Source organism: Leucoraja erinacea, chromosome 33 (assembly GCF_028641065.1).
Source record: "Leucoraja erinacea ecotype New England chromosome 33, Leri_hhj_1, whole genome shotgun sequence".
In the NCBI taxonomy this organism is placed as follows: domain Eukaryota; kingdom Metazoa; phylum Chordata; class Chondrichthyes; order Rajiformes; family Rajidae; genus Leucoraja; species Leucoraja erinaceus.
Window position 1 is genome coordinate 19,170,623 of NC_073409.1, and position 26,582 is coordinate 19,197,204.

General features: G+C 46.6%; 1 protein-coding gene across 4 annotated transcripts in view; it reads right to left on the minus strand.

The window, feature by feature from the left end:
* LOC129712774 (EGF-like repeat and discoidin I-like domain-containing protein 3) overlaps positions 1-26,582 on the minus strand; it is a 77,848-nt gene that overhangs the window by 30,712 nt on the left and 20,554 nt on the right. For 2 of the 4 annotated variants that reach the window (XM_055661499.1, XM_055661498.1), the window contains exons 2-4: positions 15,380-15,508; positions 9,304-9,384; positions 7,588-7,713 (exon numbers count right to left, since the gene is read on the minus strand). In XM_055661499.1, coding sequence (XP_055517474.1) covers positions 7,588-7,713; positions 9,304-9,384; positions 15,380-15,508 — 336 coding nt within the window. The remainder of the gene's footprint in view (positions 1-7,587; positions 7,714-9,303; positions 9,385-15,379; positions 15,509-26,582) is intronic. The other 2 variants (XM_055661501.1, XM_055661500.1) reach the window with 1 other exon arrangement.

Here is a 26,582-nt window from a genome sequence, read left to right on the forward strand (position 1 = left end):
AAGAGGTCCTTCTGCTGTTGTACAGGGCCCTGGTGAGACCACATCTGGAGTATTGTGTGCAGTGTTGGTCTCCTAATTTGGGGAAGGACATCCTTGCTATTGAGGCAGTGCAGCGCAGGTTCACAAGGTTAACCCCCGGGATGGCGGGGCTATCATATGAGGAAAGATTGGAAAGACTGGGCTTGTATTCACTCGAATTTAGAAGGATGAGAGGAAATATTATAGAAACATATAAAATTATAAAAGGACTGGACAAGCTAGATGCAGGAAAAAAAGTTCCAGAACCAGGGGCCACAGTCTAAGAATAAAGGGGAGGCCATTTAAAACAGAGATGAGAAAAAACTTTTTCACCTAGAGAGTTGTGAATTTGTGGAATTCTCTGCCATAGAGGGCAGTAGAGGCCAATTCACTGGATTAATTTAAAAAGAGTTAGATAGAGCTCTTGGGGCTAGTGGAATCAAGGGATATGGGGAGAAGGCAGGCATGGGTTACTGATTGTGGATGGTCTGCCATGGTCACAATGAATGGCTCAAATGGCCTAATAGCTTCCTCCTGCACCTATTTACTATGTCTAGGTTTTCTATGAAACCGGAGCACCAGGAGAAAACCCACATGGTCACGGTAAGAACGTACATGCTCCGTCGTAGACAGCACCCGTCGTCAGGATCAAACACAGATCTCCAGCGCTGTAAAGCAGCAACTCCACCGTGCCGCCCAAGTCGTAGTTTGGCAGAGGATATCATGGATAAATCTCCTGTTATACAGAGGCGGTACAGTGGCGCAGCTGGTAGAATCACTGCCTCCCAGTGCCAGGGGATGCAGGTTCGATCCTGACCTCTGGTGCTATCTGAATGGAGTTTGCACGTTCTCCCCGTGACCACATGGGTTTCCTATTGGCGTTCTGGTTTTCCTCCCACACTCCAAAGACGTTCGCATTTGTAGGTTAACTGACCTCTGTAACTTGTCCCTTGCGTGTGGGAATGGGTGAGAAAGTGGGATAGCATGGAATTAGTGTGAACGGATGGCAAATGGTCAGTGGATTAGATGGGGCGAAGGGCCTGTCTCCATGCTGTGAATTGCAATCAATCAAACAATTGTCTTGAATCAGAGGATGGTGAATCTGTGGAATTAACTGCCACAGAATGCTTTGGAGGACAAGTCAATGGATATTTTTAAGGCGGAGATTGATAGATTCTTGATTAGTACAGGTGTCGCTGTTATGGGGAGAAGGCAGGAGAATGTGATTAAGAGGGAGAGATAGACCAGCCATGATTGAATGGAGAAACAGATTTGATTCATTTGAATGAGCTAATTCAGCTTCTGTCACTTATGACCTTATGAAATCATTCCACCTTCTCTCTGTAGAAATATGTGATTTTGGTTTTTACACTCCTAAATTGTGGAAACGTGGAATATATCAGGTATTCTAATATCCTGAGACATATCCTGCCATGGATGCCCTCCACCGAAAACGGTGCCTGAGACGGGCCGGGAAGATCATTAAAGACCCCTCCCACCCCAACCATGGACTGTTTGCCCTCCTCCCATCAGGGAGTCGGTACAGGAGCCTCAGGTCTCATGCCAGTAGGATGAGGAACAGCTTCTACAATAATACCATCACATTGCTGAACTCGGAGACCCGCCGATAGATTTCTCCAGTCCCTCCGTCCACATTGTTTGATTATTCTTTATTTTTATTTTTATTTCTATATTGCACTACTACTATGGACTGACGCTAAACTGCATTTCGTTGTACCCATACTTGTATTTGTGCAATGACATTAAAGTTGAATTGAATTGAATTGAATTGAAACACAAAAAGCTGGAGTAATTCAGAGGGTCAGACAGCGTCTCTGGAGAAAAGGAATAGGTGACGTTTCGGGTTGAGATCCTTTTTTTAGTTTTTAGTTTAGTTTAGAGATACAGCATGGAAACAGGCCCTTCGTCCCACCGGGTCCGCGCCGACCAGCGACCGCGCACACTAACACTATCCGACACCCACACGGGACCATTTCTTTTAAACATTTACCAAGCCAATTAACCTACAAACCTGTACGTCTTTGGAGTGTGGGAGGAAACTGAAGATCTCGGAGAAAACCCACGCAGGTCACGGGGAGAATGTACAAACTCCGTACAGACAGTGCCCGTAGTCGGGATCGAACCCGTAGTCGGTCTCTGGTGCTGCATTGGCTGTAAGGCAGCAGCTCTACCGCTAAGCCACAGTCTTCAGACATCTTGACCCGAAACGTCACCTAATCCTTTTCTCCAGAGATACGGTCTCTCGCTGAGGTACTCCAGCATTTTGCGTCTATCTTCGGTGTAAACCAGCATCTGTAGTTCCTTCCTTCACATACTCTATTATCCTCTATGGCTGTTGTTGCCTTTTACCAGCCACGGTATTTTGTGAGTAATGGAGACAAAATGCTGGAGTTCCTCAGGCAGCATTTCTGGACAGGAGGAGTGGGCGACATTTCGGGTCGAGACCTTCTTCAGACGTCTCAACCTGAAACGTCACCCATTCCTTCTCTCCAGAGATGCTGCCGGTCCCGCTGAGTTACTCCAGCATTTTGTGTCCATCTTCGGTTTTAAAGCAGCATCTGCAGTGGCTTCCTACACATATTGTGAGCAATCTTCCTTCATCCAGATTTCAGTGTTGAGTAAACGGCCACTATTCTTGAGGAAACAAACAATCTGCCCTCCAGGCCGTTCATTGAACAATGCAGAGAAAGGAATTAGAAGTAATACCCTAAGGGAAGAGCCAAATCTGATATGAAAGGATCAAAAGAATATAGGTTGCTGGAGAAACACAATAGCTTTGCCACCACTGTAGAATTCTCACTCCTCCCCCCCCCCCCCCCCCCCCCCCCCGTCACTTTACCGTGTCCCACCCTGGTGTTCAAGCATTTCCCCCACTATCCAGCCTCTTTCACACTTTTCCCCCACTTTCCACTTTTTCCTCCCATCCACCCTCCCTTTCATCTACACTCTCCCACTGGCTTTTCAATCCACTCCCCATCCCTCCTCATCTGACACCCTTTTGTCTCCTGCTCATCTCCACCCACCCCACCCCAACCAAAACCATACCTTTCTTATCACTTAGATGCATGAAACAGCAGATGCTGGATTACACAAAAAAGACACAAAGTGCTGGAGTGGAGGGGCCTGTCCCGCTTGGGTGACCTAGTCCGCGAGTTCTGGCGAGTTTGCCCTCGACTCATACTCGCAGCATGGTCGACACGAGGTCGTAGGAGGTCTTTGTAATGCCCCTGTCCCACTTAGGAAACCTGAACGGAAACCTCTGGAGACTTTGCGCCCCACCCAAGGTTTCCGTGCGGTTCCCGGAGGTTGCAGGTGGTTGCCAGAGGTTGCAGGTAGTGGAAGCAGGTATGGAGACTGACAAAAACCTCTGGGAACCTCCGGGAACCGCACGGAAACCTTGGGTGGGGCGCAAAGTCTCCAGAGGTTTCCGTTCAGGTTTCCTAAGTGGGACAGGGACATAACTCTCCTTCATGCTCTAGAGTGGTCTCCACGTACCCGAGGCCTCAGCTAGGCCACGCTGTATTTTTCAACATGATGAAAAATGTTATGTGTGTATATATACACATTGAACTTTTCTTTTCTCCCTATCGTTTATCATATCATACTATGTTTTGCATATTCTGTTGTGCTGCAGCAAGTAAGAATTTCATTGTTCCATCTGGAACATATGACAATAAAACACTCTTGACTCACTTGCAAACTCTGCTGCCCAGCTAGAACATTTTCCTTTTTGCTCCACCAACGTCCTGTGGCATCAGGAAGATTGCCAATGTGATACCAGTGGAAAGGGACCACATGGCTGGATTTCAAAAAAAAAATCCCTAAGCTCTAAAAACAAGTTATTTTCTCCTATTTCACCAAATGCAAGTGTCTACGTAAGGAGTGGGGAGAAGATGGCCTCATGCTTTTTATGCACACTATGAAAGAGAGAGCAATGACACACCTACACTGAAGCCCACAGCCCTCGATGTCCATGATCTCAAGTCTCTAAGGAAGGTGTTAAAGCATCCTTCCAGAGAGTCAGTCTACACAGAGCTTCTGGACCAGATGGTGTGCTAGCCAAGTGCTAAAGTCCTGAGCCGACCAACTGGCTGGAGCTTTCAAAGGCATCTTCAACCTAAGATAGACACAGAATGCTGGAGTAACTCAGCAGATCAGGCAGCATCTCTGGAGGAAAGGACTGGGTGGCGTTTGGGGTTGAGACCCTTCTTCAATCCAACATCTGCAGTTCCTTCCTCGACGTCATCAACTTTTTCGATCTGAATGTGCACCTGCTTCAACAGGGCATTTATTATACTGGAGCCTAAACCATTGTTATCTGCTCCAATGGGTATCAATGACTCGCACTCACATCCACCAGAATGAAGTGCTTTGAGAGGTTTGTTATGGCTTGAATCAACCCCTGTCTCTACATTACCTTGGTCATCGTCCCCATGATCTGAGTTTTCACACCTTACCCTTCCATATCTCTATGTCTCCCTCTCTCCCGACTCTCAGTCTGAAGAAGGGTCTCGACCCGAAATGTCACCCATTCCTTCTATCCAAAGATGCTGCCTGGCCCGCTGAAATACTCCAGCATTTTGTGTCTGTCTTCCATGTGAGACTTGAATGGAGGTGTGCGGAGGGTTGTGTGGGCAGAATTAGGGAGGGCCCATAAAGACGCCATGGGTCAGAAGTCTTTTTCTGTCCAGTCTGAAACTAGGGGAGATAGCAGCCAACTGCTGGGTGTGATGAGTACTGTGGGCAGCTGACCCTTGCTCCAGGACATCATTGTCATGTTTCAATAATGACCCAGTGTTACTAATGTAATATGCAGCAACTTCATCTATTTCCAGCATAGTCAGTCCGTCTATGAAGCATCTGTAGTGCAATTGACAACTTTGGAGATCTGATGGTGAGAACAATCTCTCCCTTTATGTCCCGCTGAATTAATTCAGTTGTCTGGGTTTACCCAAAGCTTTTCTGGGAAGCAATCCAAGCCTCAAATGATAGTTTCTCCTCTGGCGAGTTCCTTGCTGTCTTCCCGCTGCGATCATGGGAGCTGTCAGCAGATAGTCTGCAAGAATCTCTTTTGAAAGTCAAGACCAACTCTCACAGAAGGGTCTTGATTCGAAAAGTCTATTCCTTTTCTCCAGAGGTGCTGTCTGACCGGCTGAGTTACTCCGGCTTTTTGTGCCCGTCTCATCAGTTTTCAGACCTGGGCGGCACGGTGGCGCGGTGACAGAGTTGCCGCCTCACAGCGCCAGAGACCCGGGCTCGACCACAACTACGGGTGCTGTCGGTACGGAGTTTGTACGTTCTCCCCGTGACTTGAGTGGGTTTTCTCCGAGATCTTCGGTTACCTCCCACACTCCAAAGACGTACAGGTTTGTAGGCTAATTGGCTTGGTATAAATGTGAGTTGTCCCTGGTGCGTGTAGGATAGTGTTAAGGGCCTGCCCCACTTGGGCACCATTTGCGCGTCACGCAGATGGAGTGCAAAGATTTTGTACATCCCAAAATCCTGGGGTGCCGTGCACGACCGTGCGTCACTGCCTACGTCACCACGCACCTTGCACGCATCACGTGACACATAAATGATGTTGCGTAAATTACGTGCAAATGACCCTGGTGGAACGGCCCTTTAGTGTGTTAAGGGATCCTGCACGATCTCGGTTGGGCGAAGGGCCTGTTTGCATGCTGTATCTCTAAACGCAGATAAACTAAACGCAAAGATCTTTGTACATCCCCATCAAATCCTGGGGTGCCAACGCGGGCTTCCGTGGCGTCACTGCCTATGCCACCACGCACCTTGCACGCATCACGTGACACATAAATGATGTTGCGTAAATTACGTGCAAATGACGCCCGTGGAACAGGCCCTTTAGTGTGCGGGGATCGCTGGTCGGCACGATCTCGGTTGGTTGAAGGGCCTGTTTCCATGCTGTATCTCTAAACTAAACTAAACTAAACTAAACTAAATCTTCAGCATCCTTCCCACACATCAACTCTCATAGCCCCGACTGCCAACAATGGGCTTCTGTTGGCACAGATAGCTCTCTTCTCCAAATTGATGTGCAGTCAACTTAATTAGAGAAATTCCATTTTTGGACGAGAGGAATGCAAATTGTTTTTCCATTAACAACGCACAATTGTTCCTACTGGATTATTGGAAAGCTACATATAGGAAAACCCATAATAGGAGGGAATGCTCCACTATTTCATACGAGTCCCTACTTGTCAGGTCAGGAAAGGCCAGAACACCAGCCCCCATCTGCATGTCTCTGAATCAGCTCTGCAGAAAGTTCACGGTAGGCTCACCGTTCATTACAGGTCTTGAGATCAGAGCCCAGATAGGGGAAAGTAACATTTTGATCAGAGGCACGAAAATATAACAGGAAAATATATTCTATTTCTCAAAGTTACTCAAAGCACACGGGTGCTGACTGTACATTCTTTCCGTGACTGTGTGAGTTTTCTCCGGGTGCTCCGGTTTCCACCCACACTCCAAAGACGTAGAGGCTTGTAGGTTTGTGTAGGAAAGAACTGCAGATGCTGGTTTAAACTGAAGATAGACACAAAGATCTCTGGGGAAACAGCATCTCTGGGGAAAAGGAATAAGTGATGTTTCGGGCCGGTCTGTAGAAGGGTCTTGACCCAAAACGTCGCCCATTCCTTCTCTCCAGAGATGCTGCCTCACCCGTTGCGTTACTCCAGCATTTTGTGTCTACCTTCGATTTAAACCAGCATCTGCAGTTCTTTCTTACACATTTAATGAGGAAGTGCAAAGTGAGACTCTGTGCTCGCACATGTTGTTAATTTATTGTGATCTACCTCACTAACACTAAGACCAAACTCCAAGGGAAAGTTGTTGCTCTTATGTCAACAGACGTGAACATTTCATGAGGTAATTAAGGAGTCCGCATCCAATTCAATGTTGCTCTTTCAATGTGAACATCAAATCCCTGTGTGCTTCCTCGCACGTAGGCGATAATTGCACCCAGGGTTTAACTGCTGGTGGGCGGCACAGTGGTGCAACGGGTAGTGCGGCTGCCTCACAGCACCAGAGACCTGTGTTTGAACCTGAACTTGAATGCTGTCTGTGTGGATTCTGCATGATCCCTCTGTGACCGCATGGATCGCCTCTCACATGCCAGAGACGTGCTCTGTTAATTGTTCCAAATTGCCCCACGTGCTGTCGGGAGTGGGGGAGAAAGTGGGATAACAAAACATTCGTGTGAATGGGTGGTCGATGGTCGGTGTGAACTCGATGGGCCCAATGGCCTGATTCCATGATGTATCTTTCAATCAATACAATCCTAACACACCAATAACAATCCCCAGATAGATTGGCCCACACAACTCTGTGCCCACTTCCTTTCAAGTCTTGTATCCTATTCATTTTACTTACAACCACTAAACCAGCACATATAACTGGGCTCAACTTGTCAATGAGAAATGTTTCTCATTCCCTCCACCCTACTGGGGTGATTCATAATCTTCCAACGTGATCCAAGGGTGATTTTTTACCCAAATATACCAATAATAACCCCCAGAGAGATGTACTTACTTGTTTGACAGTGAACACCTTGGAAACCAGTGGGGCATTTGCAGACGTATTCACTGAAGGCATCACCTCTGCGTGATATCAATTCACACAGGCCGCCATTTTGACAGGGGTTAGGGGAACAGGGGCCTGTAACAAAAAGAGAAACAATTGTGGGTTAAAACCAGAGGCAACTCCTTATCCAATTTGATTTACAATATTATTCCAATGGCCCTCATTACTTTGTTGTTACAATTTTCTAACTATTTTCCAGTTGGCCAACTTCCATTCTTTAGAGTGGAGATACTGCGTGGTAACAGGCCCTTTGGTCCACCAACCAGCGATCACCCCGTACACTAGCACTGTTCTACTCCCTAAGTTCAGTTTTTACAATTTACAGAAGCCAATTAACTTACTAACTTGTACGTCTTTGGAGGATGGAAAGAAACTGAAGCAACTGGAGAAAACCCACCCAGTGACAATGAGAACGTAAAAACTCCGTAGAGACAGCATCCGAGGTCAGGATCGAACCCGGGTCTCTGGCGCTGTGAGACAGCAACTCTACCGCTGCACCACCATGCCACGCTTAGGGTTTCTTCCCAGAAAGCATATCCCAGGTGTCTTCCCACCCTGTTAGAACCCAGAAAGCATATCCCAGGTGTCTTCCCACCCTGTTAGAACTATCCAGCCTATCTTCCAGAGCCCTATCTAGCTCTCTCTTGAAAGTATCCAGAGAACCGGCCTACACCGCCCTCTGAGGCAGAGAATTCCACAGACTCACAACTCTCCGTGTGAAAAAGTGTTTCCTCTTCTCTGTTCTAAGTGGCCCTTATTCTTAAACCACTGTATCTAGGTCATTCAGCTGCAGCAATTCCATTCCCCATCTCTTCCTAAGTTTACATCACCTTGTTTCCATCCCCTAACAATCTATTCTCATTGAGTTGCTGACCATTCAGTGGAAATGGATGTTCCCGATTTGCTTCATCAAAACTATTCCTTTAGTCAGGTGTCCCGACTAAACTTTGACCCCAAGCTCAGGAATTCTCTCCCAATGCCCTCTGGCTCCCTTCCTCTCTACCTCCAAGAACCCATAAGTTCATAAGTGACAGGAGCAGAATTAGGCCACTCGGCCCATCTAGATATGGACCAAATGTGGGCAGGTGGGACGAGTGTAGCTGGGACATGTTGGCCGGTGTGGGCAAGTTAATGCAGGTTAAAGGCAGCAGGCAGCTGGTCACCAGGGAGAGAACGCATTGGCCACTGTAGGCATGTGGCTGGAACATAGGACGATACATTCAAGAGGCAAGCCCGTCCTGGAGTTTATACCAAGTTATCAGACTGGTGCCCAAAGTTGGCATGGAGTCTCTGAAGGCAGAAGCAGAAAGCTCACTGAAGTTTCAATCAACCCCAGACCAGCCAGACCTCCCCAGCCCAGATAGTTGTGAGCTTGGTATCAGCCCGTCAAGCATTTGCCGTGGCACACCGCTGACACCAGGCGATCAAACACTGTGGCACGGAGTGGCGAGAGAGGGGGTGCAGCAGCCCAAGCCAGCAGCAGACACAAAGCGATTCACCATTGCCAGACCCTGGAATTTGACAAGTGGTGGGAAGAGAAAGATTCTGTGAGAGTTCTAGTGGCTTTGAACTCTGCACAAGACTCTTGGATATCTGAGCTGCAGTGTCGCCAAGCTTTGAATTTCTGCCCAGCATGGGAGTGGTCAGAAATTGCACGCGGCTTACCTGAGAGTCTGGAGTATGTAGTGACATCGTTATACCTTATGTCTTCCAACGTGAACACGGTGGGTTCCTCTGCACCACTCCCTGTTTTGATTGCATCAACACATTGTATTAAAATAAAATGGTGCATGGCAGAGGAGGTGGGAAAGTTGAAACATGGCTGTAAATTACTTCACATAATGCAAGTGATGTGAAGGAACTTCCTGGTTGCAATTGCAATGAAGAGGGAAGCAAAGTGGCTTTGTGGATGACCCTAACCTCAGCCTACCAGCCCCCTCCATCAGAGTGCTCAGTCTGATTTTGTTTTGTAGTTTTACAGGCCCTTCGGCCCATCGAGTCCGCACCAACCAGCGATCCCCGCACATTAACACTATTCTACACTAGGGACAATTTTTACATTTATACCCGGCCGATTACATGCGCGTACAAGCCGATTATCGTACAAGCCAAGAGTGTTGGAGGAAACCTGATTTTCTTGGAGAAAACCCACGCAAGTCACAGGGAGAAGGTACAAACTGCGTACACCCAGCACCCGTAGTCAGGATCGAACCCAGGTCTTTGGCGCTGTAAGACAGCAACTCCAGCACGGTGCCACCGTGCCGCTTACTGTGATATTTCACAGTTTTGTAAACGCATAGAAACCAAGTGTAAATTCAAAAATATTGTTTAGTGCGTGGTTTACAAGGACGAAAACAGATGCATAGAAACATAGGTGCAGGAGTAGGCCATTCGGCCCTTCGAGCCAGTACCACCAATCAATATGATCATGACTGATCATCTAGAATCAGCACCCCGTTCCTGCTTTTTCCCCCATATCCCTTGATTCCTTTAGCCCAAGAGTTAAATCTAACTCTCATCATAGTGTGTAGGAAATTCATCTTTTGTGGCGGAAGGAACTGCAGATACTAGTTTACGCTGAAGATAGACACAAAAACCTGGGGTAACTCAGCGGGTCAGGCAGCATCTCTGGAAAAAAGAAATAGGGACGTAACGGGTCAAGACCCTTCTTCACCCAAAACATCACCTATTCCCTTTCTCCAGAGATGCTGCCTGACCCGCTGAGTTACTCAGGCCTTTTGTGCAAATTCATCTTATTCACTGGTCTGATGGTTACTTGTCTCTCAAGTAATAACTTGTCTCTCCATCCTCACGTTGCTGACTTGGGAATACTTGGGATAAGAGTCTTTTGCCACCCTGGAGAATTCGCTCATTGCATTAATCATCGGGCCTTCCAAAACAGGTCTCCAGGTAACTGATGTAACACCACGGAACCTGCAATAGCAACTCTGCTTCTCTCCCCCTGGACGTTCCCTGATGCTGATGCCCTTTGTCACTCACCCCCCCCCCCCCCCCCCCCACCCTCTTGCCATTCAAAACCCTGTTCGCCTGTATCCATCTGTCACTTGCCCAGAAAACAGGAGAACTGCAGATGCCGGAGTCGAGAGGAAAACACACAAAGCGCTGCAGGAACTCAGCGGGTCGGGCAGCATCTATGGGGAAACTGGACAGATGATATTTTGGGTGGGGGACCCTTCTTCAGACTGATTGCAGTGAAGGGAAGAAAGATGCATTTCGTTGTCTCTGTACTGTACACTGACAATGACGATTAAAATTGAATCTGAATCTGAATCTGAGATGGAAAAGAAGTAGGAGCGGGTCAAAGCCTGGCAAGTGATAGGTGAATACAGGAGAGGGGGGCAGTTTGATTGTCAGATTGGTGGTGCAAGTGACAAAGGCTAGAGGTCAAAGGAGACAAAAAGGGTGTCAGAAATGGAGAGAAGGTGAGGAGAGAAATGGAAGCCAGGGGGAGGTGGAAGGGGATGGGAGGATGGGGGAAAGATGGGAGATAAATGGGGTAGGTGAGACTTGGGGTGGGATGTGAGTGGATGATGGTGGGGAAAGGAGCAGGGCGTTAGAGACAAAATACTGGGGGAACTCAGCGGGACAGGCAGCATCTCTGGATAGAAGGAATGGGTGATGTTTTGGGTCACCCTCAACCTTCTGAACTCCAGTGAGTAGAGGCCCAGTGCTGTCAAATGCTAACCCACTCATTCCTGGGATCATTCTTTGGTGTTTTGCTCAAGTTTCCAGCATCTCAAATGTCCCATCTGCGAGATCTTACTGGATTCATAAATTATTCCTGTAATGATCTAAATAGCAACCACGTCCGCACTTTAAAATCATCTCCACTCTTTTAAAGAGTTCTTTGTTGTCCTTACACTGTGAAAAGTCAAATGTGTCAGTGCTATTTATTTCTCCCAAGGATCATTTAATTTAACTGAACAGCAGAGGGCTGCTTGATTCAGACGCATCGCATGGTTACAACTTGTTCCATTTAATTATAGCCCCAGGTTCTATCATCCAGGCCCCGAATTAACAACTTCATGGGTAAAACTGTGAAACGTTGGAGGTGCTTCCACACAAGTAAAATTGAGCCTTTGATGTGACTGTCGGCTTCGGAATGCCACGGACTCCGGTGGGGAATCGGCCGTTCCCAGCCGCTGTGAGGACTCTCCCGACGCCGGAGCAACACCACCCGGCGAGAACGGCCAGGAACATCGGGCCTCCGTAGAGGCAACTGTGGAGGCCTCAATAGGCCTGACTATGGGAGAACTGGGGATGGGGACTGGACTTTGTGCCTTCCCCCACAGTGGTAACCATTGTGGGGGGATGTTTTTTTTGTGTGTAAATGATTATTTTATTCTGTGTCCAAGATGGCTGTCGGAAGGGAGAGTGTACGCTGGTGCGCTTTAGCTGCCGCGGCTCTCTCTCTTCATATTGTGTTTTTGATTTTTGGCTTTGGATCGAATTCTGTCTTTAATTTGTGTACTGGTGATGTCTTTACTATTTATTTCATTCCGCTTACATGTTTTTACTCTATTTGCTAAATTTTGTAAGGTGTCCTTGAGACTCTTGAAAGGTGCCCATAAATAAAATTTATTATTATTATTATTATTAAATACAGCAGAAACATTTATTTGGTTTACAAGGATGTCTCTGAGCCCCTTCTGGTCCACTTCAACTCTTCCATTGGCATAAAATTGTCTAAACTTCATTGCTTTGAAGGGACTTTACACAAATTGTATGTGGAAGACAAGAAACTGCAGATGACGGTTTACAAAGAGTGTTGGAATAACTCAGCGGGCCAAGCAACATCTCTGGAGAAGTGTGTCGGAAGGAACCGCAGATCCTTAACCGCTGGTTTAAACCGAAGATAGACACACAATGCTGTAGTAACTCAGCGGGACAGGCAGCATCTCTGGAGAGAAGGAATGGGTGATGTTTCGGGTCAAGACCCTTCTTCAGACTTCAAACTTCCCTCCAGAGATGCTGCCTGTCCCGCTGAGTGACTCCAGCATCTTGTGTCTCACATCTCTGGAGAACATGGATATGCGACCTTTCGGGTCGGGACTGATTGTGGAGTTGGTGTAGGGGAGTGAAAGTTGGAAGAGAAGAGGGGCATGAGAAAGCCCGGCAGGTAAAGGTTGACACAGGTGAGGAGGGTTATTTGATAGGCAGATGGCGGACAAACGACAGAAGGCGTGAGGCAAAAGGATTGAAGAGTTGCGAGTTTAGTTTTGTTTACTGTCGTGTGTTTTCCTTTTGGGTTTGGTTGCACAAGTGGAAGCAAACTCTTTCATGGCGTTCCTTCGATAAACGAACACAGAAACGCTCCAGTGTTTGAAAACAATTTCCCCTTCAGCTACAATAGGGAATTATCCAGCGATTATTACATCACCATTACTGTGTGTAAATTGGCGGCTGCTTATTTTAGTTTAGTTTAGTTTAGAGATACAGGTTCTTCAGCCCACCGAGCCCGTGCCGACCAGCGATCCCCAAATACTAGCACTGTCCAACACACACTAAGGACAATTTACAATTGTACCAAGCCAATTAAGCTACAAACCTGCACGTCTTTGGAGTTTATGCTCTGCTACATTGACACAGAACGACACCCTCCCCCCCTCCATTATCAGGCTTTTGAACAGTCCTTCCATTAGCCTGGGTCCTATCTGATTCATCACCACCCCATTGTGGACATTGGACTTTGTTTATGCAACTGGTGTGCTACAATGCTGAGAACTACATCCTGCACTCTGTATCTTCCCCTATGCTGTACTTGAGTTTGGCTTGATTGCATTTATGATTATATTATCTGATTTGATTAGATAGCATGCAAACCAAAGATTTTCACTGGACCTCAGTACACGTGACTATAATAAACATAAGCCTAAAGATCTAAGAGCACCACAGGCAATCCATGTTTTACAGCCATTGGGGCAATGGATATTCCTTACGAATCACTACCTAATAATTTGAGATCGAGAACAAAATTCATTTTCTCGATATTTTATTGGAATGTACCTCCGTATCACAGATAATGTCTTTTGTAATGTCCTGAGGTTGTGAAAATATATGTTTTTATTTAACGTTTAAGAAAGAACTGCAGATGCTGGAAATCGAAGGTAGACAAAAATGCTGGAGAAACTCAGCGGGTGAGGCAGCATCTATGGAATGAAGGAAGTAGGCAAAGTTTCGGGCCGAAACGTGAGTATGTGTATATATACATACACTGACCTTTTTTTTCAATCTCTTGTTTATTATAATGTTTACAGTGTACTATGTTTACATATTCTGTTGTGCTGCTGCAAGTAAGAATTTCATGGTTCTATCTGGGACATAGGGCAATAAAACACTCTCAGATGACACAGTGATACAGTGTGGAACATGCCCTTCGGCCCAACTTGCCCACACCAGCCAACATGTCCCAGCTGCACAAGTTCCACCTGCCTGCGCTTGGTCCATATCCCTCCAAACGTCCTATCCATGGACCTGTCGAACAGTTTCTTAAATGGTTTAACGGTTAATGTTGAAAAAGCATGATATATCTTGACTTGATTTTCCATCCTGTTATGATTCTCGTATGTCAGTACATAAAATCAAAGTTTGAAATAACTAGCAGATGGGTTTACCCACAACTAACAGCTGCGTGGCTTTTGCTAATGAATAAGATATTGATGGAGTCTGAATGCATCTTTTCTCCCTTCTAAGAGAGGCTTTCAGGAACGAGGCCAAGTTTTAGTTGCAGGGCAATGATCTATTGTTGCTCTCCCTGACTCTCTGTGCTCTCCATTATCTCAGCAATTCCATTGCAAGGTTGCATTCATCCAAGGCCAAGTCAATGGATATTTTAAAGGCAGAGAGAGTGATGGATTCTTGATTACTTTCAGTTTAGTTTAGAGATACAGAGCGGAAACGGGCCCTTTGGCCGACTGAGTCCGCACCGGCCAGCGATCCACGCACACTAATACAAGCCTGCGCACCCTAGGGACAATTTAAACTGATGCCAAGTATACAGACCCAAGCCAATTTACCTACAAACCCGCACGACTTTGGAGTGTGGGAGGAAGCAGAAGATCTCGGAGAAAACCCACGCGGTCATGGGGAGAATTTACAAGCTCTGTACATACAGCACCCGTAGTCGGGATTAAACCCGGGTCTCTGGTGCTGCAAGCGCTGTCCCACTTTCACGACCTAATTCACAACATTTTTTACTTGTGGACATTTTTCATCACGTTGAAAAAACGCCCCGACCTACTTGATGCCACGAGTACCTACGACTAGCCCTACTTACGACCTCCTACAACCTTCTACGACATCCTACTACCTCGTGATGACCATGCTACGAGTATGAGTCAAGGGCAAACTCGGCAGCGGTCGTGAAGTAGGTCGTGAAAGTAGGACAGGCCCTTAAGGCAGCAACTCTACTGATGCGCCACTGTGCCGCCCTTAGTGCGGGTGTCTGGTGTTATGGGGAGACGGAAGGAAATGGGGTTAGGAGGGAGCGATAGATCAGCCATGATTGAATGGCGGGGTAGACTTGATGGGCTGAATGGCCTAATTCTGCTCCTAGAACATGTTGAACTTATCTTGCTTCCATTTAAAGCCACAGAACCTTCTAATGTTTTCACCAGCAAGAGATAGGTAACAGCCATGCCGAAAAGGAGAAGGCAGAAGAGCAGCCAGCGTAAGCTTCACCATCCAACCATGTTGCGTCAGGACTTTCCCAGAGTCTCACCTTGCTCCACCTCAGCGCAGACTTTCCCAGTAAATCCGTCCATGCAGATGCAGTAATAGGGATCCGAGGAGATTCCAGCCAGACATGACCCTCCATTCTGGCAAGGGTTGGGTTTACACGGATGCTCTTCTATGGAGTAAACAGAAGCACATGAATACCATCACATAGGTCTAGATGGTGGATGTTTAGTCTAGTTGAGTTTGGCGATAGAGCATGGTAACAGGTCCATCGGCCCGAATGAGTCTGTGCCACCCAGCGATCCCCACACATTAACACTGTCCTACACACGAGGGACAATTTACAATTTACCAAGCCAGTTAACCTACAAACCTTAACGTCTTTGGAGTGTGGGGGGAAACCGGAAATCTGGGAGAAATCCCACAATGGTCACGGGGAAAACGTACAAACTCCGTACAGACAGCACCCGTAGTCAGGATCGAACCCGACCAAAATACCCCATCTACACAGTCCCACCTGCCCGCATTTGGCCCATATGGACTGTGTAGATGGGGGTATTTTGGTCGGCATACGTATGTTGGGCCGATGGGCCTGTTTCCATGCTGTATGACTATATGACCACTCCAGTATTCACACTTTAACTTCTATTGGAAATGAAGCAGCAGCACTCTTTACAAAGACTATAAATGCAAATGCCTTGTAAAACGTTGTTATAGTACCTGCCTCAACTATCTCATATACCCAATACACTAAGGTTCCTATTCCTTAGGGAAGTCTTTCTCCTCTCACCTTAAACCTATGTCCTCTGTTTCATGATTCCTCTATTCTAGGTAAAAGACTGTACATTTGCCCTGTCCTCCTATCCCCGTCATGATCTTATAACTATAAGAAGATCACCCCTCATCCTCCTGCACTCCAAGGACTAAAGTCTTCTGCCCAACCTCACCCTGTAGCTCTGGTCCTCAAGTCCTGGCAACATCCTCGTTAATCTTCCCTGCACTCGTTCCAGATTTACAAGATCCTTCCTCTAGCGCCAGAGACCTGGGTTCGATCCTGACCTCTGGTGTTGTCCATGTGGAGTTTGCATGTTCTCCCTGTGACCACATGGGTTTTCTGGTTTCCCCCTAAAGATGTGCCGGAAAGTGGTTTAATATTCCCCAGTAAATTGCTCTGGGTGCCCATGAGGGAATGAATGGACATGGAATAGTGTGAATGGCTGGTCGATGGTCAGTGTGGACTTGGCGGGCCGAAGGGCCTGTTTCCGCCCTGTGTCTTTCAATCAATCAATATGTCCCTCTTTGCTACAGGAAGAGAATATAAATATTTATGGTTCAGAGGGAACTCATTTTCTTCCAAATTTTAAACAAAAATTCAAAGCGTTAATTTATGATCAGTTCAGCCGCCAGCTCTCCGCTCTGAACCTCACGAGAAAGATTAGTGGGTTGAACGGGGAGAGGTGGGATCAGAAAAATAATTCCTCTTCAATCCTGTCTTCCTTTGCCTCCAACAACATTAGCTTTTGCTAATACACATAGAAACAAGGAACTGCAGGTACTGGTTTACAAAAGAAGACTCAAAGTGCTGGAGTAACTCAGCGGGTCAAGTGTAACCCCCCCTCCCTCTCTTTCTCCCCCATATATCCCTCCTCCTACCCCCCCCCCCCATCACTACTCCCCCCCCCCCCCTCCCCCCCATCACTCCTCCCCCCCCCCTCCCCTCCCCTGTCACTCCTCCCCCCCCTCCCGTACCCCACCTCCTGTATTGCACTTATTTCCTCCCTCACCCTTCCACCAAGTTGCAACTCCTTTTGTCTCACACCTTCAGTCTATTTATCTCCGGCCTTTGTCCAACCGACGAATGGCCTCTGCCCATCAAAGCAAAATATCTGACTGGTCAGGACCTGGGCCAGCATTCAGAGCTGATAAACTCAATGACACAAGAGTCAAGAGTGGTTTCTTGCCATATGTCCCAGACGGGGCAATGAAAATCTTACTTGCTGCAGCACAACAGAATATGTGACTATGTAAACATTGTATATAATGGGGGGGGGGGGGGGGGGGGGGGGGGGGGGGGAAGAAAAAAGTTCAAAAAATAACATATATAGTGCAAATAACAAATAATAATATAGTCTTTTGCAGTTCAGAGCTCATAGCTTATTTGTTGTGTTTAATAGCCTGATTGCTGTTGGGGAAGAAGCTGTTCCTGAACCTGGATGTTACAGTCTTCAGGCTCCTGTACCTTCGTACTGATGGCAATGGTGAAATGAGTGTGTGGCCCGGATGGTGTGAGTCCGTGATGATTTTGGCTGCCTTCTTGAGGCAGCGACTACGATAGTACATGTTCCACATGGAGTTAACTGCCTCCAGAAGTAAACAAAATGATTTAAGAGCACATGTACTGTTTAGATGATCCATCTTAGTTATCACTCAAGCATTGCCATTACTTAAAGGTCACTCTGTGTAAATAAAACCTACTTGTGAATCCATGTGGTGTTCCAAGCCTCTCTGGAACAAAATAACGTGAACTCTTATCTAAACATGCCACAGAACTGCTGAGAATGTTTGGACATCTTTTTTCCAAAATCTTAATTTTGAAATACATGTTTTTAATTCCCTCTTCGCGACCAGATTGCGCAAGTTTAAAGGAGGAAACAACCACTTTACCCATAACATGTAGGAAGGAACTGCAGATGCTGGTTTACACCGAAGATAGACACAAAAAGCTGCAGTAGCTCAGTGGGTCAGGCAGCATCTCTGGAGAAAAGGAATAGGTGACGTTTCGGGTCGAGACCCTTCTTCAGGCTGAGAATCAGGGGAGTGGTAAACTGAAGGGTCTCGACCTGAAACATCACCTACCTTTTTCTCCAGAGATGCAGCCTGACCTGCTGAGTTACTCCAGCTTTTTGCCTCTATCTTTAAATCAGTATATGAAGTTGCTTCTTATCAGAGAGTTAAGGGCCTGTCCCACTTGGGAGTCATTTGCGTGTAATTTACGCAACATCATTTACACGTCACGACTCACGACGCGCGCACGTGATGCGCACATGGTGTGTATTACACGCGCATGGTGCGTGGTGACGTAGGCAGTGACGCGCAGTTGCGAGCGGCGCCCCAGGACTTTGGGATGTACAAAATCTTCGCGTGCCACCTGCGTAATGCGCAAATGACACCGAAGTGGGACAGGCCCTTTAAACTCGAAACTGTTTCCCTCTCCCCTTCTCTCTTCAATGCCACCGTGCTGCTTTAAGTTGGCTGATGGGAAGTGCAGATGTAAGGTGCAAAACCCATAGACAGGCGTGCTAATGCTGTGTTATTTTCCAGCACAGGCCTACATGATATATGCCCTGCATTCGCCCTCCCTCCCCTTCCTTCAAACTCTGTGCTATTCAATAAAAAGCAATAAGGCTTAAAATTTTACACAGAATCTCAGAAATCCAAACACCACCTGACAAATAGTTTCGCACTTCAAGAGCTTTCGTATGGAGAAATCAGCAGCCAATTGCACATAGCAAGAGCCAACATGATTGAAGACACAATGTTTGAATTTCATTGTACATACAATGGGTATTGGCTATAAATGCCAAGCTTAGCCCACAATCCCTTGAAATAATGTCATGGAATGTTGCAAAGCTTCCATCAAGTACAAGAAAGGCCAATTTCATAAGATTATATTATAGATGATAGGAGACGAATGAGGCCATTCGGCCCATCAAGTCTACTCCACCATTCAATCATGACTCATCTATCTCTCCCTCCTAACCCCATTCTCCTGCCTTCTCCCCAGAACCTCTGACACCTGTACTAATCGAATTTAACTTCATCCTCTCTGTTACCATCTCTTCGTAAAGCTTCTCAGTCTTGGAGCTACACTATGTCTCAAACGCAACAAAGATTAGCTACTCCAGCATTTTGTGTGTATCTTCGGTTTAAACCAGCATCTGCAGTCCCTTCCCTACACAGCGCGAGAAAACTGATTTAAACCATCCACCCATGTTCTCCAGAGATGCTGTCTGACATGCTGAGCTCCAGTACTTTGTGTCCTTTTAAGATATTACAAGTACTGCTGCTTACAAAAGCAACCAGAATAAAAACATAGAAACGTAGAAAATAGGTGCAGGAGGAGGCCATTCGGCCCTTCGAGCCAGCACCGCCATTCATTGTGATCATGGCTGATCGTTCCCCAATCAATAACCCGTGTCTGCCTTCTCCCCATATCCCTTGATTCCACTAGCCCCTAGAGCTCTATCTAACTCTCTGTTAAATCCATCCAGCGATTTGGCCTCCACTGCCCTCTGTGGCAGGGAATTCCACAAATTCACCACTCTCTGGGTGAAAAAGTTTTTTCTCACCTAGGTCTTAAATGACCTCCCCTATATTCTAAGACCGTGGCCCCTGGTTCTGGACTCGCCCAACATTGGGAACATATTTCCTGCATCTAGCTTGGCCAGTCCTTTTATAATTTCATATGTTTCTATAAGATTCCCCTCATTCTTCTAAACTCCAGTGAATACAAGCCTAGTCTTTTCAATCTGAGGACTGAGTGAGTCGCAAAATGGCCAAAAGCATCCGTTGAAGTGGAATGGAACATGCAGAAGCGAAGGGGAAACAACAATCTGAGGACGTAGGTGTGAGATGAGATTCAAAATATTTAATAGGAACCTGAAGGACAATTCTTTTCAAACAGTGGGTGGTGGACATTTGGAACAAGTGGGTCGTTGAGGCAGGTGCTACAACAACATTTAAAAGACATTTGGGTAGGAGCATGCATGGATGGAAGAGGTTTAGAGGCATATGTGCCAAACATGAACAGGCGGGACCAAGATGGCAAAATGTCAGAAATACTTTTACAGCATTGGTAGAGAGAAGCAAAGTTAGAGATTCAAATTGATGACCTTAATTAGAACCAGGAAAAGTTAGAAACTTGTTTAAGAAGGAACTGCAGATGCTGGAAAATCGAAGATAGACAAAAATGCTGGAGAAACTCAGCAGGTGCAGCAGCATCTATGGAGCGAAGGAAATATTTCCTCATATGACAGTCCCGCCACCCCAGGGATCAATCTCGTGAATGAAATATCTTTTAACACCTGGGGTTGCGGAAGATCTTAGTGATGATGGAAAAAATTACCTCAAAGGCACTCACATACACACATTAAATCTGATCTGGTATTTGTTGGTCTGCTGGGTAATTGCAAGTACAGTTAATCAGTGAATCGGTCCAGTCAAGGATAGTCCGAGGGTCACCAGTGAGGTAGACTGTATTTCCGCACTGCTCTCTGGTTGTGGTAGGATGATTCAGATGCCTGATAACAGCTGGGAAGTCTGAAGAAGCCTGTCCCACTGAATTACACCAGCTTTTTGTGTCTATCATCAGGATTAGTGAGCCTTGTTCCATCCCAAAGGCAAAGCTGTCATAACAATGTGGTGAGATACTATCTCAGTGCACAAAAGCTGGTGGAAATGTGCAATCTTTGCATCAGGACTGACAAACTAAATAATTTACCAGCATCTTGTGTCTATCTTTGCCTGTTCCACTGAGTTACTCCAGCATCTTTGTGTCTATCTTCCTATACAAGGAACTGCAGATGCTGGTTTACACTAAAGATAGACACAAGATGCTGGAGTAACTCAGCGGGACAGGCAGCATGTCTGGAGAGAAGGAATGGGTGACGTTTCGGTTTGAGCCCCTTCTTCAAGAAAGGTCACCCATTCCTTCTCTCCAGAGATCCTGCCTGTCCCGCAGAGTTACTCCAGCAATTTGTGTCTATCAGCAGTTCCTTCCCAAATAAATCATTTACATCCTGCCAAGGAGGCAGCTTGTCAATAAATAACAGATTACTCTACAAGAGATTAACTCACATTACCTTGTTCATCATCATGCCTCAATTGTTTAATGTGTGGCTGCAAGCAAGGTTTTGACAATGATATCCAAGCAAAGCCATTCACAGCCATGGGGCCTGTGTGCATGACAGGCTGTGGCCACCCATACCCAGAGGCTGCCGAGGCAACTGTTCCACTGGAAATGGTCCGGTGTGATTGAGGATCTCCAGAGTTGACTGCCGACAAACACACCACTCATCATCCACTGACATTCCTTATCTACACATCATTTTTCCACTCCAAGTAGCTAAGCACTGGCGAATGGTTGACACAAAATGCTGGAGCAACTTAGCGGGACAGGCAGCATCTCAGGAGATAAGGAATAGGTGATAATTCGGGTCAACATCGAGTCTCAACCCGAAACGCCACCTATTCCTTCACTCCATAGATGTTGCCTCACCCGCTGAGTTTCTCCAGCATTTTTGTCGACCAGCATTTTGTTTCTAACTGTGGGGTAAACCCGCATCAGCAATTTGTTCCTACACACTGGTGAAGGGTTGACGTTATTTAAGGATCCATTAAGGATTCCGAAGAAGTTGTTGATTATGGTTACATTTTTCATCCCATTGATTGAAATGTAAATCTGAGCCTTAAGCCAGACCCTCAGGATCACGAGCAAAACACAAAGTGCTAGAGGAACTCAGTATATGTGGAGGGAATGGACAGATGACATTTCAGATGGGGACCCATCTTTAGTCTTAAGTCCACAGATGCTGCCTGACCCGCCGAGTTCCTCCAGTACTTTGTGTTTTGCTCGTGATCCCAGCATCAGCAGTTACGGCCATCTCTCCCTCGAGATCATGGACGATACTCAAGAAGTATTCAAACCCAACCTCTGGTGCTGTCTGTGTGGAGTTTGCATGTTCTCCTGATTGTGCTGGTTTCTAAGGTTGGGGTGGGGAAAGGGGGGGGTTAAATTAAATATTGTGCATGAACTCCAGCACATGAATAGCAGATAAAGAGGATTTAACACGTATTTCAAAGCATTCTCCCAATACTTGCCTATATGCACTTGCCTCCAATGCCGTACCTAATGCCCTGCTATTGCTCAAGTACAATATATGGTTATTATCAACTTGCTCTGCACACTTTGGCTACATTTCCTCCTTGACAACAGTGACTGCACATGAAATATACTTTGGAAAGACCAGGGGTCATACAAGGCAGGAGCTTTAATTGGATCTCAATTGAATTGAATTGAATTTCCTTTATTGTCATTCAGACCTTACGGTCTGACCGAAATTTCGTGCCTGCAGTCATAAAAAAATGATACAATAATACTCAACAATGCAACAGCATCTATGGAGCGAAGGAAATAGGCGACAGTTTGAGTCCTCCGAAACACCTCCTCAGACTGATGGGGGGCAAATGATCTTATAGGGCTGCCGTCTCTTCCCTCTTCTCCCTCTGCGCTGAGAGGAACTTCTTAGTCAGAGAGTGATGGTACAAACAGTGGAACTCGCAGCTCACCGAACCCCGCGGGCTGTGGAGGGTTCAGAACACTGCGGCCCGGGATAGACAAGCCTTGACCTGAACGGGAGTCACGCAGCCACCGTGTTTAAGTATTTCTGACAGGACTCTGGACACCGCCGCCAGAAACGTCGTCCCAGCCACCGGAGCACCGTCCCAGCCCCTGGACTGCATCGAAGGTAGCAAAAACGTGAGAGAAACCCTCAGCGGGCTACTCCAGCGGGAGTGCCGTTCCTGGAGCGGGCTGGGCCACTCCAGGCAACGTTTCCATTCTCCCTCGGCCTATTTCCACTCCGCCCCTCATAGATGCCGCTCTCCCGCTGAGTTTCTCCCATTTTGGCTACCTTCGGTAGCGAGCCCAGGATGAGTCCTTTCAGGTTTCCCTCCAGAGTCCCGAGGTCGTAACTTTTCCGCTAGCCTTTAGCGTGGGACAGGAGGCTATATTCAGTCTGAAGTAGGCAAAACTCGTAAACCCCCTCTGGGATTTCCTCCAGCAGCCCACGCCCCCCACCCCCCTCCCCACATAAACTATTCTATTAAAAACCAAAAACATTAATACTGGGTCCTGAAGACTGTAATGTTTCTAAAAAGGTAAAAGACAAACGCAGATGCAGGCGAGCCGCAGCCGTTCCCAGCGCCGCCACTTCCGAATCTTTCATGGGTCTCCAAGTCTCTTCTTCCCCAATCCATTAACTTTTAAAAACCCAACTAGATCATAGGGTACTGTACAATCTTTTAACAAGGTGAGGAGGAACTTCTTTAGTCAGAGAGTAGTTACTCTGTGGAACTCATTGTCACAGAGGGCTGTGGAAGCCAAGTCGGATATGTTTAAGGCAGAGATAGACAAGTTCTTGATTTGAACGGGAGTCAAGTGTTAAGTGTTTAAGTATTTCTGACAGGATTTTGCAGTGGAGTAGACAAAATGTTTAAGAAGGAACTGCAGATGCTGGAAAATCGAAGGTAGACAAAAATCCTGGAGAAACTCAGCGGGTGAGGCAGCATCTATGGATCGAAGGAAATAGGCAATGTTTCAGCTCGAAACGATAGATCAGCCTTCGCTTGAATGGATGCTGCCTCACCCGCTGATGGGCCGAAGCCAATTTTGTCTACCTTCGAGTATTTATGTCCTTTGTATTTCTAGAGAAAAGTTTCCAATATCTGACGTTTGGTTTTTTTACCTTCTTGAAGTTTGAAGAAGGGTCTCGACCCCACACGTCACCTATTCCTGTTCTCCAGAGATCCAGTCTGATTCCAGCTTACACCAGCTTTTTGTGTTTATAATTGGAGGGTGAGATGCTATTCCTCAAAGCTTATGCTGTGCATTGTTGGAACAGTGTAGGAGGTCAAAGATGAAAGGTCAGAGTGAAATGGCAGAGCACTTGTGATAAACAAGGCTTCACACCACCATCTACTGTATATCCTTCAGTCTCACTTATTCTTCATCTGCCACACACTTTTCCCTTTGTCCCCTCCATTCTCCGCTTCGCAAAGGCACGGTGGCGCAGCTGGTAGAGCTGCTGCCTCACAGCGCCAGGGACCCAGGTTCGATCCTGACCTCGGGTGCTGTCTGTGTGAAGTTCGCACATTCTCCTTCGGACCGTGTGGGTTTCCCCCAGGTGCTCCAGTTTCCTCCGACATCTTGCACGTGCTGGTTTGCAGATTAATTGGCCTCTGTAAAATTGTCCGCCAGTGTGTAAGGAGTGGATGGGATAGTGGGATAACATAGAACTAGGTGAACGGGTGATCGACGGTTGGCGTGGACTCGATGGGCCGAAGAGCCTGTTTCCATGCTGTATCTTTAAATCAATCAATCAAAACATGTTCAGATTCTAACTTTACCCAGTTCTGTTGCAAAATATGTAGGAAGGAACTGCAGGTGCTGGTTTACACCGAAGATGGGCACAAAATACTGGAGTAACTCAGTGGTCTCCGGAGAAAAGGAATAGGTGACGTTTTGGGTCTGGCCCCTTCTTGATTGGCATGAAAGATTAACTCTGTTCCCCCTCTCTCCACTAGTGAAGTCTGAACTAATGAGTATGTTCGTTTGTTGCAGAAGACTGCCTGATGTATTTCGTGAAGAGAATGCTATCAACCTGCAGTAAAGATTCCAATTAAACCCGTTATTCTCGAGTGGACTGCCTTTGTACCCTCACAGAATTCACCAAACCCAATTTGCTTTCAGCTGTTGAACGAACGCACATAACAAGCCATTCATCTGTGGCTATTCCACTCTGCTCCACTGGACTCCATGAACAATGCCGAGTTTAAATCCCGTGACAAACGGAACAAACGTTTAGATTTCACAATTTAAAAAGTGCATATTTATCTTCCAATTTGCTTCATGAAAAAATACAACAAAATCTTTCAGGCTCCAAAATAGTTCCCAACAATGTCCTTGGCAATGAGAGTTTCTTAATGAAGCAACTGATACACGTCATTAGTTTGGCACAAACAGGGTCGTGTCTTTGGAGCCTCTACATGGCCAGTGAATAATATTCTCCTTTCCATGTTTAACTCCTCAAGTGAGGCTTGGCACACTCCAAAAGGGACTCAGTGGCAAACTTACTAATTGTAACTTGGATCCAAGTTGGATGCACATTTGCAAGAATGTTGACAAGGGCTTGACTTAGTCCAACCTCATGCCTGCTGGATTTCACAAAACTAGACTGAAATACCCCCAGGGTTGCATCCTCAGCCCCCTACTGTACTCCCTGTACACACATGACTGTGTGGCCAGGTGCAGCTCCAACTCCATCATCAAGTTTGCTGATGACACTGGTAGTGGGCCTGATCTCGGATAACAATGAGAAGGCCTATCGGGAGTAGGTGGCTGACCTGGTACTCTGGAATCAGGACAACAGCCTCCTCCTGAATGTCACACAGATTAAGGAGCTGATTGTGGACTTTGGAAGGGCACAACATCCGAGGACGTACACGCCACTGGAGATAAATGGGACTACTGTGGATAAGGTGAGCTGCTTTAAATACCTGGGAGTCCACATCACAAAGGATCTGACATGGACAACACGCACTGCTGCACTGGTGAGTAAGGCAAGGCAGCGCCTTTACCACCTCAGCTGAGGAAATTCAGTCTCTCTGAGGATCCTTCAGTGCTTCTACTCAGGGGCTGTAGAAGGCATTTTGTCCGGCAACATCACAATCTGGTTTGGGAACAGCTCTGCCCAGGACAGGAAGGCTTTGCAGAGAGTAGTGCGTTCGGCTGAATGCACTATGGGAACTACACTTGCCCCCCCTGCAGGACCTATACACCAGGAGGTGCAGATCCAGAGCCAGCAACATAATGGGGGACCCCTACCACCCCAGCAACGGACTGTTCCAGCTGCTACGGTCAGGCAAGCGCCTCCGCTGTCATGCTGTGAAAACAGAGAGGATGAGATGGAGTTTCGTCCCACAGGCCATTAGGATTGTAAACTCTTATCTCACCAGAGACTAATTTACTAATTTACTGTTGTGTTGGGTCTTTTAAAAAAAATATTTTTTCTAAAACGGAAATACTGATTCAGTTCTATTCTTTTCTGTAGTTTTTGCAAAAATCCGCAGGCATTGCCACTTTCATTTCACTGCACGTCTTGTATGTGTATGTGACAAATAAAGTTGACTTGACTTGACTTGATCTGCAGACTGCCCGACAGATTAAATCCAGTCGAGGAAATGATCATATTGTGCTTTGAAGACAGATGCAAAATGCTGGAGTAACTCAGCGAGACAGGTAGCATCTCTGGAGAGAAGGAATGGGTGACGTTTCGGGTCGAGACCTTTCTTAAATCAGTATCTGCAGCTCCTTCTTACACATATTGTGCTTTGAATTGATTTGGAATATGGCCATTGTATTTTGCGATCTTGTTATTATGGAACAGCTATCCTAGAGTTCCCTATTC